A 22,643-nucleotide genomic window follows, 5' to 3' on the forward strand; every position below is an offset into this window, starting at 1 on the left:
AGCAATGGCAAGGAAAGCGTTTTTGACCAAGAGATTTTTCTTAACCTAGAATATGGTATTAAATATCAGGAAGACCTTTCTGGAAGTATTTGTATGGAGTGTAGACGTACATGGAAGTGAAACATGTACGATAAACACTTTAGGCAAGAAGAGAATAGAAGCTTACGAAATGTGGTGCTACAGAAGAATGCTGATGATTGGATGAGTAGATCACGTAACTAATGGGGAGGTATTGAACAGAATTGAGGAGAAGAGAAATTTGTTGCACAACTTGACGAGAAGAAGGGATCGGTTGGTAGGACATATTCTGAGGCATCAAGGGATAACCAATTTAGTACTGGAGGGCAGTGTGTAGGGTAAAAATTTTAGTGTGACTTCAACAGATGAATACACTAAGCAGTTTCAGGAGGATGTAGATTGCAATAATTACTTGGAGATGAAGAAGCTTACACAGGATAGAGTAGCATGGAGGGCTGCATCAAACCAGAGTCTGGGCTGAAGACCACAACAACAACAACATGGAATTAGAAGTGTTTGATTTCAATGTGTTTATTTTCCAAAATGCTGTACCTCCCTACTAGATTAGCACTTGTATTTTCAAAGACTCTCAGTGAACACGATTCCTGAACGATGTATAGTGCCTTAGGGTCCAAACAATGAAAAGCTTGAACGAATTGACTCCTAAGTGGTCCGAATTCACTTTTTTCATTTTGTTTGTAAGAACATTATTATTTTGAGATACTTACGAGTAAATTTGTGAAAAATTTTCGTTGTTTGGATCTTCACGCCCTATACACAGTTGCGGAACTGCATTCCTTGAGAGTTGTTGAAAACACCAGTGCTAATCTGTCAAAGAGCTCCACCATTTTAGAAAATAAAACCATAGAAATGAAACATCTGTAAACAGAACATAAATATTTTTTTTCAGAAATTACATAAAAGCATTAAGTTTGTAATCTCTCAAAGTTGGACGAGTTGAAATTGCGGCAGTGGACCCTTTATTTTTACCACTTAAATGAGAAATTACCTTATCACCTCAAAACACTGGTGACTGGAAATGTTCCTGTCCTGCTTAGAATAAAAATACAGAACTCTACATGGCGGCCAGTATCACCTATACCGAGGGCTTGTGGTACTTGGATCTTGTGAGTCTTAAATTTCACACATCGCCGTAATGTAAGTCACACCGTAGCGAGTTAAATTATGTTTTCTACTCAATCGACAAGTGGACTTTTTAAAACTACATAGAAAGTTTTATCGGATGTATTTGACATTAATATTAGAAACGCTAGTACCAAATGTTGATTTCTCTTTACACAGCCAAGGTATGTCTTTAAAAGTGTTTCAGCCAACATAAATGCTTTGAACGGTATTAAGTACAACGACATATTGTCTACGAAGTTCAAACTGTGTCGGTATCTTGTGTGCAGTTGAAGCTCCACTGCAACGTACCGACGAACGTGAAAAATACCTCTCCGGTTCCTAACGGCACATTGCCTGTTGAGCTTTCACGAACTGCTGCTGAGTTAAATGACACGAAAATTGGCTGATTAATTTTTTCTAAAGTACTGTGTGGAGTCTACCTATACAATTACACGACGCTGAAAATTTTTTATTTCTCTACTAATTTCAAATTATTACCACTTGCAATAATGTTGGCGTACTTGACACGTTAAAAGTGAGTAACAGTCGAATATGGAATACGGATGTCTTCATTTTGTTTGGTAGAATTCTAGCAACTGATCGGTCAGAACAGTCTATGCGATTAGTCACAGTATCTCATTCGGAGTGCTTTTTCTACTGAGTTCGCTATAATTATCCAGTAACTAAGGAGTATGGATCTGCTGAAAATGGAGTAAAACAGCTACTTACCATTAGCAATCGTCTTCAAAGCGTAAATGTTGCACATTCATATCAATGCTTCAAAATATTAAATAAATCATCAAAATTTCTTTAATTTCCTTGCTGATCAACGTCTGTGTAATTGAAGCACAATGATTAAAGATAATTTTACGAGACAATGTCAAGTGAATTCAAGCCGGTAGACTTACAGGTGATGAAATGGAAGTTCGGTGACTCTGTAGAAAGTGTGCAATAATGTAGCTGCGTGTTTGTAATGAAATTTTTATTCCGTAATGTTAGAGTTATATTTCTATTTTGCTTACTCACTGCAAAGACAAGAGAAAAGAAACTGAAGTGTATGCTGACGTCAACAATCAAATTTATCAGCCTTCTTGTATAAATAGTAAAAGGGCAATCAGTTGCAAATTGAAAGGTTTATTAAAACACGTTTATCATTTTTTCAACGTTCATAAAAACGTCTTCTTCAGAAGCAAGTATGGACAAACTGAGCAAGATAACAGTGTAAACATGTTAAGACATATCTGTATACATAGGTACAGTCATATCTTGTTACGAATACAAATCATATTCAGGCTTACTGGATTATATGTTGGGGCAGTAGTAGTATGCGCAAGGAAGGTTCGCGATGGTGACTGAAACTCTATCATACTGAACTTGCTTCACAGATTAAAATTAAAATTATGACACTAAAAATCAGACATTATTTAGCTATGTTCATATTTAAAATAATAACATAGCAGGAAATAATGTCACCATCTAAAGAAAGTCAGTGTGGTAAAATAAAATTAATGTAAAATGGAATAGTGCAAATAGAAAGAATAGCAAAACGAAACAGGGGTGCTAAAGGGGGCCGGGAAGGAGGGGAAGGGAGAAAGAGGTGGCAAAGGGACAGAGGTATAGAAGGAAAGAGGAGGATGGAGAGAAATGTTGGTGGAGGGATGGGGCGGGGAGAAGATAGTAAAACGTGTATAACTATCAAATTCAACATATCTGAAAAACTGTGAACATCAGACCTCTAGAAACACATGTGCATCATATAAAAGTAGAAACAGAAATACCACTAGCATTAGCATGCGAGGAAAACGGCTTACCCTATAGTCACATGGAAGATGAGCCATTTATCTGCTACTTTAACGGAAATAGAGGCCTGAAATTACATTGAAAATTTATGTTGTTGAGCTGCACCTGTTCGTTTGAAACGGATCCATCTTCAAGAGCAAAATATTTAAAAATCTCTCATTTTCCAAGCAGGTTCAGCCTATAACCTTTACTTTCCTTATGGAAAAGTTCTGTATCTTCTACTCTCCGTGGTATGTGTTGGAGAAGAAGTAGACGTTCAGAAAAAGTGGAACTGTGCACATTTCCCCAAACTTTACTTAGCGGGTGCTCTTTGTATCTTATTTAAAGGATATCCCTCTCTGTCATACATAATAATTAGGTAGTCATTAAATGTAATTTTACAGACACCAGAGTTTATGAAACATTGTACTCGTGTTCTGATAGAATGCGTTACTTTTTGTTTTAGGCTACTGTTCACGAAGAAAGCAGCTTTGCAGCCATATTTCTTCAATGTTCTGGGTTTGTGGATGACATGAGTCAGCTGGAATGATGATATCTGCAAAATTAGGTTTACAGAAAATGCCAAAGTTGGTTTTGTTGTTAATTAACCTTAGTTTCAAATCCAAAAAGATTAATTTCTCTGTTAATGTTTTGTATTTCTTTTGTGAAACTGACTTTCTCATGATAATTGTTAAAAGCGTGGAAATTTGTTGATCTTGGTCACTTAGATTAAACATTTTGAGTATGTCATATACGTAAAAAACGCAGGAAGGGCTTACTGTTGACAAAGTTTTCATCTAATCCATTTACAGAAATATCTGCTAAAACTCCAGCAAATGGGACATCCCCTATCTAAACCGAATGGTTGCCCATACAGTTCTCCATTGAACTGAAAACAGTTGTAATTCAGTACTGTCTGAAATAAAGTCAATAGTTCAGATACTTGAAGCTGTGTTAATTTTTTTATGTCACAGTATATTATTTTCAATACTATTGAGAGTGAAATTTACCAACGTTAGTATACAAACTTATAATGTCAAAGGAAATGAGAGAATGAGGTGCAATCTATCATTTTTAATTTATTTGTTAAATCAGCACTGTTTTTAACGGAATGATTCTTTTCAAATACGAAAAATTCTTCGATTTTAGTGTGAAAAAATCTTGCTAGTCTATGGCGTGGACTGTGTATCCCGTCATCAATAGGGCTAATCTGGTTGTTTTCTTACATACTACGAACTGGCTTCCCAAAGCAGTGGGTTTTGGGTTCGTGAATTAAATCATTCTTTTGAGATTCTTTCGTGTGATTTTTAGTTGTACCTAAAATATTCCTGACATCTTTTTCTAATTTAGGGGAAGATCCTTAACGATTTCGGAGATGCCATTTTCATAACGTTTCGTTCAATTTTTCACGCGATAATAAGTGTATTTCGTTTATCAGCCATCATGACTCGAGCCTCACTGTTCTTCAATTTTCGGTTAATGTTAGTACTAGTGCTTCTTTCTTTTTGTTACAATTGCTTATTTTTGGTTACCTTTACTTCTTTTTCTAAAATTCCACTGTACTCATAAGGAAATTGTGGTCAGTTGAGATTTCTCTAGTTTAGCAACATTAAGATCAACTTTAAGATCAACAATAAAATTATTTACCTTCTTAGAGTCATTTAGCTTGGGTACAAAATTACTTTTAAAACCTTCAGCTAACACAGTATTTTCGTGATTTGTGAAAATTGTAGATGTTTCCTTTATCACTCTTTTGAAAATTTATTTTCACAGTTATTGGCCACTAGCCTTGTACACGCACTGAAGGTAGATGTTTTATTTCTCAGTATGAGCAATTTACGTGCGTGGCTGACTTCAATTTCATTTGTGCTGTTTAGCAACTAATCGTTAACACCACGCCAGATACTGTGCGCTTGAACGTTATAAAAGTCTGTGAATGCCCTAGTTATTTTAAGAAAAAGTGATTCAGCTTCTTCGTTTATCCGGCCTTCTTTCTTATACAGTTCACAAATTCTGTTAATCATAATTTACTAATCTGGCTTAAACTGCCGGTACTTTATTGCACTACTGAACATTGATGTTCGTAAGTCGTGAGATAATGAAGCGATAGATGGACTCTGCGTTCTCTGTAAACAATAGACTAAAACAAAATTTAACCCATACTCTCAGAACACAAAATTATCGTCGCACAAACTCTGGTGTTAATAAAATTACATATAATGAATGGCCAAACTACTACGCAAAACAGAGAGAGACCTTTTAAAGTAAGATATAAAGTGCACTGTTATGTAAAGTTGGGGGAAATGTGTAGTTTCACGTTTGTTGAACATCTGATTCTTGTCCAACGCACACCGTGGTGTCTAGAAGATGCAGAACTTTTACATAAAGAAAGTAAAGGTTACAGGCGAGACCTGCTTGAAGAATTACAGATTTTTAAACAGTTTACTCACAAAGCTGGGTCTATTTTAAATGAGCAGGTGCAACTCAAAAATAGAAATTTTCTAGATAGTTTGAGGCCCCTATTTTCGTTAAAGTAGCTAAAAATGACTCGATCTCCTATGTGACTATACGACATGTCAGGCCTGTTGATACTAGTGGTACTTGTGTTTCTTCTTTGTCATGATGTACCATGAATTTCTTGAGACTTGATGTTCACAGTTTTTCAAATGTGTAGCCCCATTCCCCCATCAACATCACTCTCCATACCCCTTTTTCCATCCCTCAATCTGCCCCCATTCATCTCCCCTTCCACTCCCTCCCCCCTCCTCTTTCCCCGCCGCCCGGTGTGGCCGTGAGGTTCTAGGCGCTTCAGTCTGGAACCGTTTGACCGCTACGGTCGCAGGTTCGAATCCTGCCTCGGGCATGGATGTGTGTGATGTCCTTATGTTAGTTAGGTTTAAGTAGTTCTAAGTTCTAGGGGACCACAGATGTTAAGTCCCATAGTGCTCAGAGCCATTGCCATTTGAACCTTTCTCCCCCCCCCCCCCCCCCCCCCGTTGCTCCTTTCTTTTATTGTGTCTGTTTAAACTATTCAGTTTTTCAGTTTTACGTTAATTTGTTTTTACTTCAATGATTTCCTTTAGATGGTAACTTATTATGTGCAGCGATGTTATTAATTTTTGATACTTACATAGTTAAATTGACATTGTTTTTTAATTTTAAACTTTGAAGCAATTTTATCATGATAAACTACCAGTCACTATCGCGCACCCTATTTGTGCATAGTACTAGTTCCCTCTTTAGGTAGTAACTATCCGTAGCGCAAGCCTTGTGTACGTAACGTTAGTGCAATTGCTGTACAGTGGTAAGGAAGTATCATATCACGAGAACCATGTACTGCATGTTTTAATATGGGTGTGATACTTTATATCTGACTGACGTCTTTCGTCTATATTTTTACGTCCGTTTGTCACAACTTGTAATCCAGTAAGTCTGAATATGTATTTTTATTCCTAACGAGATATGACTGTACCTCTGTATACAGGGTGTTACAAATAGGTACGGCCAAACTTTCAGGAAACATTCCTCACACACAAATAAAGAAAAGATGTTATGTGGACATGTGTCCGGAAACGCTTAATTTCCATGTTAGAGCTCATTTTAGTTTCATCAGTATGTACTGTACTTCCTTGATTCACCGCCAGTTGGCCCAATTGAAGGAAGGTAATGTTGACTTCGGTGCTCGTGTTGACATGCGACTCATTGCTCTTCAGTACTAGCATCAAGCACATCAGTACGTAGCATCAACAGGTTAGTGTTCATCACGAACGTAGTTTTGCAGGCAGTGCAATGTTTACAAATGCGGAGTTGGCAGATGCCCATTTGATGTGTGGATTAGCACGGGGCAAAAGCCGTGGCGCGGTACGTTTGTATCGAGACGGATTTCCAGAACGAAGGTGTCCCGAAAGGAAGACGTTCGAAGCAAATGATCGGCGTCTTAGGGAGCACGGAACATTCCAGCCTATGACTCGCGAATTGGGAAGACCTAGAACGACAAGGACACCTGCAATGGACGAGGCAATTCTTCGTGCAGTTGACGATAACCCTAATGTCAGCGTCAGAGAAGTTGCTGTTGTGCAAGGTAACGTTGACCACGTCACTGTATGGAGAGTGCTACGGGAGAACCAGTTGTTTCCGTACCATGTACAGCATGTGCAGGCACTATCAGCAGCTGATTGGCCTCCACGGGTACACTTCTGCGAATGGTTCATCCAACAATGTGTCAATCCTCATTTCAGTGCAAATGTTCTCTTTACGATGAGGCTTCATTCCAACGTGATCAAATTGTAAATTTTCACACTCAACCTGTGTGGGCTGACGAGAATCCGCACGCAATTGTGCCATCACGTCATCAGCACAGATTTTCTGTCAACGTTTGGGCATGCATTGTTGGTGATGTCTTGATTGGGCCCCATGTTCTTCCACCTACGCTCAATGGAGCACGTTATCATGATTTCGTACGGGATATTCTATCTGTGCCGCTAGAACATGTGCCTTTACAAGTGCGACACAACATGTGGTTCATGCACGATGGAGCTCCTGCACATTTCAGTCGAAGTGTTCGTACGCTTCTCAACATCAGACTCGGTGACCGATGGATTGGTAAAGGTGGACCAATTCCATGGCCTCCACGCTCTCCTGACCTCAAACCTCTTGACTTTCATTTATGGGGGCATTTGAAAGCCCTTGTCTACGCAGCCCCGGTACCAAATGTAGAGACTCTTCGTGCTCATATTGTGGACGGCTGTGATACAATACGCTATGCTCCAGGGCTGCATCAGCGCATCATGGATTCCATGCGACGGAGGGTGGATGCATGTATCCTCACTAACGGAGGACATTTTGAACATTTCCTGTAACAAAGTGTTTGAAGTCACGCTGGTACTTTCGGTTGCTGTGTGTTTCCATTCCATGATTAATGTGATTTGAAGAGAAGTAATAAAATGAGCTCTAACATGGAAAGTAAGTGTTTCCGGACACATGTCCACATAACATATTTTCTTTCTTTGTGTGTGAGGAATGTTTCCTGAAAGTTTGGGCGTACCTTTTTGTAACACCCTGTATAGATAATAATGTTTTCACTGTTAACTGGCTTAGGTTCTGAAGATGACATTGTTATGAACCTTGAAACCATGGTACGGTGTTTTAATAAACAATCCAGTACGCAACTTATTGGCTGTTTACTATGTCTACAGGAAGATTTCATTCTACTGCTGTTTATCAAGCTATGTACAAAATTTAGAAATTTTTACCTGTGTAGGTCTCGAAGACCGTTTCTACATATATATGGACATTTCTCTGAAAATTCTCAAAACAGGTTTGCCCATTGCTTTTGCTAAATAGTGTGACAGAATCCATCTAATGCCGGATTACCTCACTGTTAAGCAGTGCAATAAAATACCGGCAAAAAACGAAAGTAAATTGTTGAAACTGAGAACTAAACATCTAAATCGTTTTTACAACACCAATGGCCAATAATCGTCAACATAAATGTTTTGAAAGAGTTACAAATAAAATAGAATAAGCTACACATATCACAAAAATTCTGTGTCAACTAAACGTTTTAAATGTAATTTTGTAGTTAGTCTAAATGACTCTAAGATGGTATATAATTTTACTGTTGATCTTAAAATTAATCTTGATGTTGCTAAAAATAGAGAAATCTCAACAGACCACAACGTCTCATGAATACAGTGAAATTTCAGAAAAAGAAATAAAGTTAGCCAAAAGTAAGCATTTGCAACAAAAACAAAGAAACCATGTTTTGAATGTGTCAACCATCAAGCACCTGACAATAGAGAGCAAAAAATTAATGCAAAAGAATATTAAAAAATCAATAAATCTCAGCGGAAATATTAGGAATACCTATACAAGCCAACTGAACAGTTCGATTAAGAACTAGAATTAAAAGTATGTCTGCTTCCAACATTTATATAGTAATGAAAATGCTTCTAACAGATTTGGTACACAGGTCTTCAAAGTATAGTTATTACAGATGTCAAAATGTAATTAAAATTTCAACGTACATTGGCACGTCTGGATTTCATGTACTACTTACGCGTCTGTTGGTTCCATTAATAAAATGGCAAAGATATTAAGCTCTTAATGTCTGAATAATTTCCCTTCTCTGTTGACTAAGAATTGATTAACAAAGAACGGGAACTTTCAGCTCTTCGGTTGAAAGTTATTTTATCTCCTAAGTAATGGAAAACTCGCTAAATGACTGTGTTGCTTCACCAAAGATAACTCTTTAGAACGCAACAAGTCTGACAGCAGAAGTTTGACAGAAATTAACCCTAAGGCTGGATAATTCCACATCGTTTCACACACGTGAAAAAGACCTTTCGAATGAGAGAAATTAGTAGAACTGCTATTACAGGAAAAACGGTTATTAATTCAGGTGAAAAATGCATTGAACAGAGCACTTCTCTTTGCCCTTAGGTATCTCTCTGATATTTCAGACTTGTCCAGTTTTGCAGTGTCTGAATGTCGATGTTTAGCTGAACAAGGCGGCTAAAGATGTAAGTATTATTTTTCTTACTAGGAGGTGAAAATAAGGGGAGACAGAGCTACAGACTTACACTGTACGTTGTTTTGCAGCCGGAGCTGCCATGTTAGATGACCCAAAACATTAGCGACCTACGCTTACATGGAGATTGTATACAACTGCTTTTTGTTCGTAGTTTCTTTCGTATACACACTACAGTTGTTTTAAATACTAAATGTTACAGTGCTTATGCTAATAACATAGTGCCAGTAATACATTTTCAGATATTTTTCTAGCCTTGAATGCGTAATTGATTCAGTACAGATACGTAATATGAGCCATTTGCCCTCGTAAACGTAATGCTCTTTTTGTTTATACACTTCAGATAACCAAGGAGAGAGGTATGTGATGTGAAATGGATGGTTTCACACCTCATATAAATCCTCTTTTACAGTTTTTGAGTCGATAACTGAGGAAGCTATAACTCTGTAAACGATATTTGTTTGGTTAAATTTTTATATATCGCTATTTCGCTTTCAGGCAGTAGCACAACAAACCGAGAAGAAAAGGACGTCTCCTGGATAGATCTTTAATGCTCTATACCATTAAAACTGCATATTTTGCGGAGTAAGCAAATATAAATACGAAATCCACCAAATACAGCACGACGGCTACGGACACTGTGAAATTGAGATTGCTTTTATTACGTGATCTGAGCACAGAATATGTGATCTACAGTAAGTAGTTAGCCCATTACAGCGAACGTAACAGACGTGATCTGTTCAGCCAAGGACAACGTGACTATTCCGTCGCCCGCACACGCAACTTAAAAATACATACATTACAGAAATAAGTAGAGTTATGGCTTTTTATACAATTTTGATTCTCCTTTTTTTTCGTCAGAGATGTGGTTATGCTGGGATGTAAGACGGCATCTTAAAATGATACGACTGATGCAATGGCACTGCTACTCTTGTTTGAGAAAAATATATGGCTTTTCCCAACTACATCGTGGTTGCATTATTACGATTTCCGAGGTCGTGTTAGGGCTTGGACGTAACAACAGAACTTAATCGTAGAACATTAAAGTGGAGGACATTGTGACATTGTTACTATCTACATCTACATCTACATCTATACTCCGCGAGCCACCTTACGGTGTGTGGCGGAGGGTACTTATTATACCACTATCTGATCCCCCCTTCCCTGTTCCATTCACGAATTGTGCGTGGGAAGAACGACTGCTTGTAAGTCTCCGTATTTGCTCTAATTTCTCGGATCTTTTCGTTGTGATCATTACGCGAGATATATGTGGGCGGTAGTAATATGTTGCCCATCTCTTCCCGGAATGTGCTCTCTCGTAATTTCGATAATAAACCTCTCCGTATTGCGTAACGCCTTTCTTGAAGTGTCCGCCACTGGAGCTTGTTCAGCATCTCCGTAACGCTCTCGCGCTGACTAAATGTCCCCACGACGAATCGCGCTGCTTTTCGCTGGATCATGTCTATCTCTTCTATTAATCCAACCTGGTAAGGGTCCCATACTGATGAGCAATACTCAAGAATCGGACGAACAAGCGTTTTGTAAGCTACTTCTTTCGTCGATGAGTCACATTTTCTTAGAATTCTTCCTATGAATCTCAACCTGGCGCCTGCTTTTCCCACTATTTGTTTTATGTGATCATTCCACTTCAGATCGCTCCGGATAGTAACTCCTAAGTATTTTACGGTCGTTACCGCTTCCAATGATTTACCACCTATGGCATAATCGTACTGGAATGGATTTCTGCCCCTATGTATGCGCATTATATTACATTTATCTACGTTTAGGGAAAGCTGCCAGCTGTCGCACCATGCATTAATCCTCTGCAGGTCTTCCTGGAGTACGTACGAGTCTTCTGATGTTGCTACTTTCTTGTAGACAACCGTGTCATCTGCAAATAGCCTCACGGAGCTACCGATGTTGTCAACTAAGTCATTTATGTATATTGTAAACAATAAAGGTCCTATCACGCTTCCTTGCGGTACTCCCGAAATTACCTCTACATCTGCAGATTTTGAACCGTTAAGAATGACATGTTGTGTTCTTTCTTCTAGGAAATCCTGAATCCAATCACAAACCTGGTCCGATATTCCGTAAGCTCGTATTTTTTTCACTAAACGTAAGTGCGGAACCGTACTATACTACAGTCAGTTTTACTACTCCACATTTAATTCAGAGGAACTCAAAATTTATAGTTTATGCACTAGTTAATTACAATTACACGGTCTACAGTGGCATGTCACATACAAAATAAGTACTAAATATTCTATTTTAAACCCTATATGACAATTATACTGCTCAAAATGTTGGCAGGACCCACGAATTGATACTAATCGTAAATTTTAGGAGGTTTAGTGATCTAGGGATAAATCGCTAGGAGTGAAGCAGTAACTTTCATATTCTTTATTGTTACAAATACTTCGCTGATAGTCTACGAATAGATCTTGATTTCCAGGAGAATGGTTAAACTGATTCGACTTTATTTTCCTGATATTTCGCGATTCTGTATTGTTGTTAGGTCGAGACATAAGAGGAGAGCTTGAATTGGCAGAAAAAATATAGTTCTGGCGACAGACTGATCCGCAGCGTAGCCAGAGGTCTAGGTTATGTTAGAATGCAACAGTTATGTTGTCAGTTGGAAAAGCAAAATCTGGGGAAAGGTAAAACAACAAAGGCCGTGAAATCGCAGGAAATCGGGTGTTCGGTGACATTCACCGAGGGTCGAAAAAATGCTTCCTTGAGCCCGTTGAATCTCGGCCCGAGGAAGTGTGGTTCAGAATAATAAAAGAAAAAATCGTCCTTTGTATGACTGTCGTCAATGACTGCTTCAGTTCACACAACACTCTAGGTACTGAAGGTTTTGGTCTTAAAGTGAAATGTAGTGTGACCTTCGCTCTTACGAGAGATCGTTCCGTTCACTCACAGAAGTGGACAGAATGCGGCAGGATGGCAGAGCTGCCATCCCACGAAATGACAGAAAGAAGAAACCTTTCGCGGGTTACCTAGGTAAGTATATGTTTCGTCGAGCACATCGCCGGAAAGAAATATTACATCACCTTTTTACGAAGCGGGTAAAGTCTACGCGTTCGGCGGGATTGTAACGCATTAATTCATTCGAAAAATGTTCAAACACAATTAGCAACTACAATTCCTTGCGTTCTGGGGGAACATTACAGGTATGTCACAGAATCGCTTTGCTTGGTACCGTACCTTGCTTTGGAATGTCTACTTTATTCATGTTTCATTCTTAAGACTTTTTCGCTGTTCATGTGTTACGCACTGTAAAGGCGACGATACAATTGGCTGATTACGTAACGTGTAACGTGCTCTCACTCTAATTTCTGGTTGGCTAAGGAAATCATGTGTCTTGAGCTCAAGTTGTCTAACAAAAGCACACCGTACCGCGCAATCTCCAGTTCACGATTTCCGAAGCTATCGTACCGTACTTGGTGAATTTCGAATTTATACTTGCTTATTCCGCAAATATGCAGGTTCAGAGCTACAGCGCATTGAAAATCTATCCAAGAGACGTCCTATTTTTTCTCGGTTTGTTGTGCTACGGTGCCTGAAAGTGTTATACCGACATGTAAAAATTCTATATTTTGTTTGTCCCTGGTATTGATTCTTGCTTGTTACATTTCCAACTTTAAGTCATATGCTCAACATATTTTTGCTCACATTTACAAAAAACTTAGCCACCTTTTCTTCGTTACGCCATAAACGTGTGTAATGAGAAAAGAAGTAAGCAATGCATGCTGTCATGTCTTGTGGATGTCAACAAAGTGAAAGATTCTTGAAATAGAAAGGAACTGATCTTCATGGAGGCATATCTCTATACAGAACTGAGTTCTTGTTTTAATAGAATGCCAGTTCGTCAATATAATTGCAGCTTACACATCTTCTCAGTTTGAAATCGTACCTACGAAGGAGCATTAAGTATGTGTCCAATAATAACAAATCATTGTAAATTCACATTTGAAAGAGTGTTCCAGCAATTTGCAGTTCGGTAAGTGTTACCAGCAGGCAGTTCTGGCGGTATTAAAGAGCATTTAAACTAATACTTCCTATATTAGTGCACAAGACAGCACTGTGAATAAAGGAATGGCCTCATTAACCTAGACCCGGTAAAATAGTTATTTTGCTTCAATAAGTATGTAACAACCAATAATAATACTAAGACGTCATACAACATGATGGACGAATGAATAAATAAAATAAGCAGTTTCATATCTTCTAGTATTTTTTAATTCTTATATCCATCATATAGGAGATCAAATTTGTTGCAATGTAATTGTCAAATACACTCATGGACATAAGTGAACATAATAAGAAATATTACGCATATTTCAAGGGTACGCGAGAATAACGATCAAGGTCCCTATAAGGACTTTTTTTCTTTTTTTAACTTATGAATGTCCTCGAAAATCTGTGCTAAAACTTTGATGTACTTGACGAAATGTTCAGAATCTGCTCGCTGCTGAGGAACATCCATTTTCTACTTGAGGCTCCTTTCATGTTTCCTCTTATAATGCTGTACTTTTATATTACTGAGTTTCCAGCAATACTGGCCAGTCAGTCACCCATACTGTAAACGGAGTTCGAACTGTTATATTGTGTAGTAAGAAAGAAAAGACTGATATTAAATTCGCCAGTCCAAAGTGGACTAGAAAAGAAGTTTTTCTCAGTAAGTTGAGTTCAAATACTCATACATTGCTGTTAGCGAGAATGTGAATAAGTGAAATGAAGGCGTCAGTAACGTCCGAGAAGATGATGAACATTACGGTCCTGTGTAGAATACAAGAAAAAGAAAAATGTTGGGGCATATTTCCGGTTCTTCAAGAAGATCCGAGACATCAGTTACGTTGCAGGTGACGGTTGTAACAGCTTACAGTTGATATGTTTTCAGAATATTAAATAGACTCCTATGAAACCCAAAGCTCACCTGACTGGACTTGTCATCAGCATAAATTCTGTGAATCTAAGAAGTCCAAAATAAAGTCCAGATGAAGGTGCGTTCTTTCGTATGACTATAAGGTGCGTATTAAGACAGCTGGACAAATACAGGAAGTTCAGGTACGTCAGCCAGTTTTCTTGGCATTGCTTGGCATCACTAACAGACGTCTTATTACCCTTAAAAAGGGATTGTCGTTAGAGATATGAAGGATCCGTTTACAGAGAAGAAACCTATGGAAAGCAGCTGGATATAGTGGTCCTTATAACAGCACAAACGATTACATGACTACGTGTATGTGGGCTTGAATATGGTGCCAATGAGGAACCTAAAGTGGTAGCTAAATAAAATTACAGCGGTTGGGATCTACTTTCTTCATGTCAATTTTTGACATCATGACAATTCGCCTCAATTATACTTCTATGGTTTCTTGCCATAGAGGTACAACACGCCTCGTTGTCATGATGTCACAAACTTAAAGCTGACGTCCATAGTGTTAGTAGCCCCAATCATTAGCTTGCGGTGAGGTGCTTTGACAAATATCCCATTTGCATCATTTACAGGTGTAGCCTACTAGTCGTTCTAATTATAGTCTAAACTCTAACTTATAAAAGAATCACATTACGTTCTTTAGCGGACTCGTTCAAACGATATTTTATACGCATTAACTTTAATTGCGTAGGTTACTTTCACTATAGCGTTTTTATTTTTATAATATGACTCTAGATTTCCTACAAATGATATATAAAGAGTGCTCTGGTTGAACGCTATGAGAAAGAAATATTGCAAACTACCAAAATATAGCAAAATATTTTCTCAGTATTTTTGGGAAAAGGTCATAGACGAAACATCAGTTTCATCATTCCGTATTAAGGAAAATGATGGATTAGGAATGTAGCCATTTCATGTCACACACTTCGCTTCTTAATATTCTCAATGTGTAACAAAAAGAAAGTTACATTAAGAAGGCGAAATGCGTCGTACTTATTGATTAGATATGCCTTTAAGACCAGAGAAAGGTTTGAAAATGTCTTCCCGACTCTGTGTTATTCATGAAAACACTGTAATATCTACTGTTTAAACAACTACTGCGTCGACACGACAGAAATTAAGAACAAGAAGCAGCTGTAAACATAGTCTGCTAGGGTTTAGGGCTAATAACATAGAGGCAATGTACAGCATAACTCTCTAACGCCGCCGCCCCTTATTCCACCTCTATGTTTCTTACCTAACTGCAACAGGGCTAGAAGTAAATGTCACGAGAACTTAAAGCACTTATCGATCCTGCTCCCACATGAGCCTACTCTTCGAATATTGATACGAAGTCCAAAAAATGGTTCAAATGGCTCTGAGCACTATGGGACTCAACTGCTGAGGTCATTAGTCCCCTAGAACTTAGAACTAGTTAAACCTAACTAACCTAAGGACATCACAAACATCCATGCCCGAGGCAGGATTCGAACCTGCGACCGTAGCGGTCTTGCGGTTCCAGACTGCAGCGCCTTTAACCGCACGGCCACTTCGGCCGGCTACGAAGTCCAAAGCCAGAAACAAGTAAAGGATTCTTTATCAGGTACAGACCTGTGGAAATGTGTCGAGGTAGGTCAGCACAGCACACATAACATGTAGTTTTGAGTAATCTTGTTGAAAAGTAACGTCACAGACTCCTCGAATGTAGGGAAAAACGCATCGGAAAAGTAGCGGTCGCTGTCGAGTTTATCGGGCTACATAATAGCGTCCCGTATCATCACGCTAGGTACTGGATGCGTATGACGACAGCCAATGCAATATGACAATGTTGCGCACTGATACATCCAATGGAATGCCGTAGGCAGAAGCGGAACTCATTTGTGAAGGCGACGTGGTGTCACTCCTGTTATTAGTGTTGTCGATGGGCACCATATTGCCTCTCTTTGCTACCGCGTCAAAGAAAGACGAGGTCGCCGCGCCGATCGCGGTGCCCCATACGTAGTCGCACTGTTCACGTGGATATCTGCATTGCCGCAGGTTCGTGACGTGGTCTTATTATTCTCATAGCCGAGTAGAACATGTCTGCCCTCTGCGGCCGTTGAGGTTCTGTATGGTGTTGAGTACGATCCCTCGGAGCCCATTGAATCAGCATTCGCATGACAGTCATCGGATCCTAACCAATGGGAGCAACACTGTCGTGAAACGATAAACTGCAGTCTCAGTACATCACATTCCAGCCTCCGTCGTATTACGCCATTTCTTCGTAGGCGTTTCTCCTTCTTATGCGAGGTACAACACCAACTTCTCGCGAACAACACTCAAATCGCCCGTGAACGAGAAACCTGCTAGTTAATCTTTACAAATATATAAAAGGTACACCGTCCAGTCACATTAATGTGACCACAGGCTACGTTCGAAGTCAACTTGCAAAGACCACTCACCGTCGGCAGGTGGAGCACTGTTAGTTGAGTGCATATAAAGTGTCTCGGGGGGCGGGGGTGGGGGGGGGGAGGGGGCGAATCAGGGGAGGGGTTAACGTGAAAACAGTGCAGTCGCTGAGTGAAATATGGCAACGGAGCGATTTCTCTGACGTCCAGAGGGGCATGATCATTGGCTTTCAGACCAAGGATAGAAGCCTTTCCGAAAAGGCAAAGTTTGTAAACTGTTTGCTTGCTGCTGTGGTTGAAGTATATCACGATGGCTGTGGAGATGTGTGCAGACGAACAGACATGCAACATGAGTAACTGACCACCTAGACTATCCGAGGGGTTACGAACAATGTCTCCTCAACGACCGTCGAGTAAACATTACTGTATACATCCACCCCCGGTAGCCGAGTGGTAATGGGAAACAGTTGTGCCAGTCCCGCCTACATCACATCCACCTCGCTGATTCACCCTTGTGTGCCACATGTCAGGTGATTGACACGGATGAACATCGTTTCGAATGTGGGTCGGCAAAGGACGTTTGGTATTTGGTGCGTCAGATATTGGCTTTTCTCACACGCAATACTCCCGACAGGATAACTACCCGATCACTTCTTTTCCCCTGTGAGATTTATTTCCCAAGAGCAAAAACCAACTCTGTGACGTGGATCAGCGGGCACGCTGTTCACTACCTATTCGGTAATGGTGAAAAGACAGTACCCGATTTTTGGTATTACCTCAACGAACGACATTGTGCGATCGTCAAGAACCCTAAATATAGGCAATATTTTCCTAATTTTCTTTGGAGCGCATTCCATAATCCGCCTCGCAACTGGATTATCGATGACATGAGAAGATAACCATAGCACCTCTTGCCAGTTCCTTTTTTTATGAGATTGAACAAACAACGGAAGCAACACAGCAACGAGACGACAGTCAACCAAAAATTCGCAGCGGGCTATAGTATGGAGCATCCTTTGTCGTAACGGGACGACTTCCTATTATTCTGTTTATGTAGCCGAAGAGGAACGGCCTTCCTGTTATCCATTTGTATAAAAATAAACTAAAATAAAAGTTAAAAAAAATGAAAAGTGGTCACCGCGACAGAATGTCACTCCGAAGGGCCCGAGTTCGATTCCCGGCTGGGTTGGAGATTTTTTTCGCTCAGGAACTGGGTGTTGTGTTGTCCTAATCATCATCATTTCATCGCCATCGACGCGCAACCCGTCGAAGTGGCGTCAAATAGAAAGACTTGCATCCGGCGAACGGCCTATCCGACGGGAAGCCCTAGTCGCACGACATTTACATTTACTGTGTATGAGCTTCCGCAACAGGTGCCTGGTTCATGCACCCATCCTGACTGCTGTTCTTCAGTGACGAACTCCGATGGACGTCCACTGAATGAAGACAGGAGGTCGTTTCATATTAATCACGTTTTAAACTTATTGGGCAGACGGTCGTTGGCGTGTGCAATGTGAAACGCCTGAAAGTAATATCCTCAGAAGCGTTCGGATAGAGGGCATTCCCCAGGTGATCTCGTCATTCTGGAAACCACACTGGATCAACACAAGTAGGCACCTATCTTTGAAAATCGTGACAACCCCTGTACCCATTTAGTTTAACTTCAGCATGGCATCCACCACCTGGACAATACAACATGCCAATAACTGGCAGTGTAAATGCGTAGTTCGAAGGGCACAACAACGATTTTACTGCACTCCCCTGGGCAACTAACTCCCCGGATTTTAGCCCAATCGAGAATCTGTGGGGCCATCCCGTTTAGAATGCTCGCGCAACGGATCCTCAATTAAGAAATCTAGCGCCGCTGACCATACCACTGGAGCCGGCATGACTCCACATCTCTGTCGGTACCTTCCAGAAACTCACTGATTCTCTTCCTGCATGCCTCCTGCTGCAAAAAGTGGTTACTCAGGCTTTTGATAGGAGGCCACATTAATGTGATTGGGCAGTGTAGATGACAGATGTAGTGTAGATGTAGTCCTTCCTACTTGGTGTGATTGCCGCGAAAAGCCAACATTTGCATATTTAAGTACGTAGTACATTTCATACCACTTGACGCTAGTTCATGCCATCTTCATGTCTTTTTGTTTTTTTTTTTTTTTCAATTTTGACAGCCAACAGTGTGTTGGGGAATACAAATTTTATAATTGACATTAAAACAAATACAATTTTCAACTCATATATAGTCGATTAACTAAACACCTTTTACCTTAGTTGGCGATTTAGCCCACTTTGTGAAAACTTTTACACGTTGTGGACAGTTCTGTGAAAGGTAATCAGGTCAACAGCAACGTGTGGCTGCAGCAGCGCACGTACCCAAGTTTAATGAAGACGCCGGAGGTGATCATCAGAACGTAGTCGAAGGGCACCAGATACGTCATGGCGATGGACACCGACTCGAAGGCCGCAGCGAAGAACCAGCCTGCGAACGGAAAACATCTGTAACTGCCCATTGTTAGCCTCTGTCCGAGGAGCCGTAAACAATATCTTACAGGTTTTATATCTCTCACCAGGGACAACGCCCAGACGCAGCAATGTAAGTGTGGGCAGGGAAGTATCCGCGGAAGCGTGGGGGCGAGAGTTACGACAGCAGCAGCCCAGTCTGTGGTCGGTTAAAGTAAGAATGAATGGGAGAGACTTGTAAAGAAACTGGAAAAGAGGCGATCCGACGTCAGATTAGACTCCGTGTACTGAAAATTCAACAGAAATTTACAAAAGGGGATAGCAGATATGCTAACCTACCTAGTGGGTGTACAAATCCTCTACACAGCAGAAGAAACAATGAAAGGAATACGTCTAATGGATGCATGACTTTGATTAGTGGTCTCTCGGCAAGATGCGAGAGATGGTAGAACGAATTAGGTAATGCTGTAGTACAAATAGTGTTTGAAAGAACAAATAATGATTCGAGTGTGAACTACCATGATTCGATAAATTTTATATCATGGTACGAAACTCAGCGAGAGCTGTCATAATCAGTAAATTGACGTATATCAAAAGCCTATGAAACAGCGTGGTTACCACCAAATTAACGTAAAAGAGCTATGATTACTCTGCCGAAGTAGATACGAAAGTATAAACGTGGTAACTTTCGAAAGATCAGTTTGCCAATCCATGTTTCTAAAAGGAAATAATATACAGAATACCAGAAAAAATTTCACGAAAACTAAAGATAACACAAAAGCAGTTCTGAACTTACGTATAATAATAGAAAGAACGGTGAAGAAAAAAATCTGGATACCATCACAGCACTTGGGGACCTAGGGAAAGCATTCCACACAATAATAAGAACTAAATCCTGAGTAGAGTTAAATAACATAGAAACGCGAATATTATAGCACATCACATCTGTAGTAAACATAGTCAAAATAATGAAACTGATAGGCTTAGAAAGATAAATCATGGTAAGAACCGTACGGAAAGTTTACTCTGGTAAAAGTTATCAATTAAAAAACTAATTCAGTATTTAAATAATTTTATTATTACTTGCAAACATCAGTTTCAAGGAAACAAATCTTCATCAGATAGCTTCATTACATCTGTATGATGACATGATACGTGAATTTGATTTTCATAGTGCCTCAGATTGAAATAATAGCTGTTTTCCCGGAAATCTACGAATCACGCAATAAAAATTGGAATGTTGAACCACTTTTCATTGCATTATTTACTTACAATAGCACATTACCAAAGTTCCTTTATCCTGAAACACGGAATGTGATACCATCTTTACATGGAAATCAAACAACGATATCTTGTCCTAACAAAATGTTTCATGTTGATATATTGTATATCGCATGAAACTCACAGCAACGCACTGATATTCTTTGTTGTTCAAAAGAAAATTAGGCTACATAGGTCAACCACCAAATTAATGCAATATTTTTAAATCATTTCATTTTTATTTGCCAGGTTTTGAAGAAACCGTTCATCATCCAACGGCTGTAGCACTTTCAACAGACGGATTCATGATCGCCTGTTGCGTTAATCTGATTTCCGTGATGGAACTTGAGGGAACAGTCAAAGTTTTGTTCCGAGAATCTACATATTCATGTAGCGTAAGATAAAATTTTGTTACTTTTCACTGTATAATCTGCTTTTAGTAACAAAACACAAACTCATTCACCATTTTCTCATAGAGACAGCACTGTTTGTCAGTGTGTTTCGTTATGAATTCATGTGGCTATACCAAAAACATTATCTGGGTAGTAAAGTAAACCGCTGATAAATTTCGAAAGGGAATTAAAATTCCGGGAGAAAAAATAAAGAGTTTCAGATTTGCTAATGACAATGTAATTCCGACAAAGACGCCAATGATCTTGGAATATCAATTTAACGTAGTTGATAGGGTCTTGAAAAGAGATTATAGGACAAGTAAGAGTATAACAAGGGTAATGGAAGGTAGGCGAATCAGATCATGCGTTGCTGAGGGAATTAGATTAAGAAATGAAACGAAAAGTAGTAGATAGGTTTTGATGTTTGGGTGGAACAAAATAGCTGACGAGAGGGTACAAAATACAAACTGGCAGCAAAAAAGAAATTCGTTTCTGAAAAAGAAAAATTTATTAACGCAGAATAAAAATTTAATTGTAAGTAAGTCTTTTGTGAAAGTGAAACGAGAATAGGTGTTTTCGAAATGTGATTTCACAGAAGATATCTGTATGTTACAAGAGTAAATTGAGTAACTGATGAGGAGTTACAGGAACTAAATTAGGAGAAAACTGAGGCAAAGGAAAAAATTCACGAAAAGAACAGAGCAGTTGACATAACTCTTTCTGAGACGTCGGGGAATCTAAATTTGGTGATTGAGGTAACAATTACATGGGAAGAACAAACCTTGACAGCAGGAAGCGTATTCAAATGGATGTGTGCTGAGGTAGTTATGGAGAGAAAAAGAGGTTTGCACAGGAGTGACTACTATGGAGAGCTGCATCAAACCAGTCTCCAGAGAACAAAGTTTTCGGTGTGCGAACGCTTCCTCATGTTTTGTACAGACCAACGCTACGGCAACCGTGCCAAGTAAGTACATGACCCCGATTGCATTCTCACAACAATGATCGAAACGCTGATATATGAAACAATGTGATGCCGTTGTCACGAACCGTACTTTGAAAAGAACTTTTGGAAACGGCTGCGGACGCGGAAGCCTACGTTCGAGCTTGTGGGTGTGTTGGCAGTAGTGATCTCGTATCGGCCCATTAGTATTCAACTGATTTAAGTCTACTGTGTAGAAAGGCAGACGTGGCGCCGTGAAGAGTACTCACCACAGGCGGTGGAGACGTTCTGCGTGAGCACGGCTATCAGGGCGGTCATGGTGAAGGCATAGACGGTGTTCCGCAGGCCGACCAGCCAGTACGCCACCACCACGAACAGCACCGGCTCCAGCACCTGACCCGGCAGCTGTGGACCGCACCGACCCTCAATATACAGCGGCTCTCGTAGAACAGGGAAACATTACAAAATATGCACTAGTTCGAGCAGCTGGTATGAAACCTGAACACAACGTTGTTAACACAGCAATGCCGCATGTACAGGGTGTTTCAAAAATGACCGGTATATTTGAAACGGCAATAAAAACTAAACGAGCAGCGATAGAAATACACCGTTTGTTGCAATATGCTTGGGACAACAGTACATTTTCAGGCGGACAAACTTTCGAAATTACAGTAGTTACAATTTTCACCAACAGATGCCGCTGCAAGTGATGTGAAAGATATAGAAGACAACGCAGTCTGTGGGTGCGCCATTCTGTACGTCGTCTTTCTGCTGTAAGCGTGTGCTGTTCACAACGTGCAAGTGAGCTGTGGACAACATGGTTTATTCC

At 39.8% G+C, this 22,643-nt stretch overlaps 1 protein-coding gene across 3 annotated transcripts in view; it reads right to left on the reverse strand.

Moving 5' to 3' along the window:
* Positions 1 to 22,643, reverse strand: part of LOC126175392 (protein scarlet-like) — a 412,406-nt gene that overhangs the window by 34,785 nt on the left and 354,978 nt on the right. For all 3 annotated transcript variants that reach the window (XM_049922174.1, XM_049922175.1, XM_049922176.1), the window contains exons 11-12: positions 22,084 to 22,219; positions 19,136 to 19,241 (exon numbers count right to left, since the gene is read on the reverse strand). In XM_049922174.1, the coding sequence (XP_049778131.1) occupies positions 19,136 to 19,241; positions 22,084 to 22,219 (242 nt within the window). The remainder of the gene's footprint in view (positions 1 to 19,135; positions 19,242 to 22,083; positions 22,220 to 22,643) is intronic.

The sequence above is a fragment of the Schistocerca cancellata genome, chromosome 3 (genome assembly GCF_023864275.1).
Source record: "Schistocerca cancellata isolate TAMUIC-IGC-003103 chromosome 3, iqSchCanc2.1, whole genome shotgun sequence".
In the NCBI taxonomy this organism is placed as follows: domain Eukaryota; kingdom Metazoa; phylum Arthropoda; class Insecta; order Orthoptera; family Acrididae; genus Schistocerca; species Schistocerca cancellata.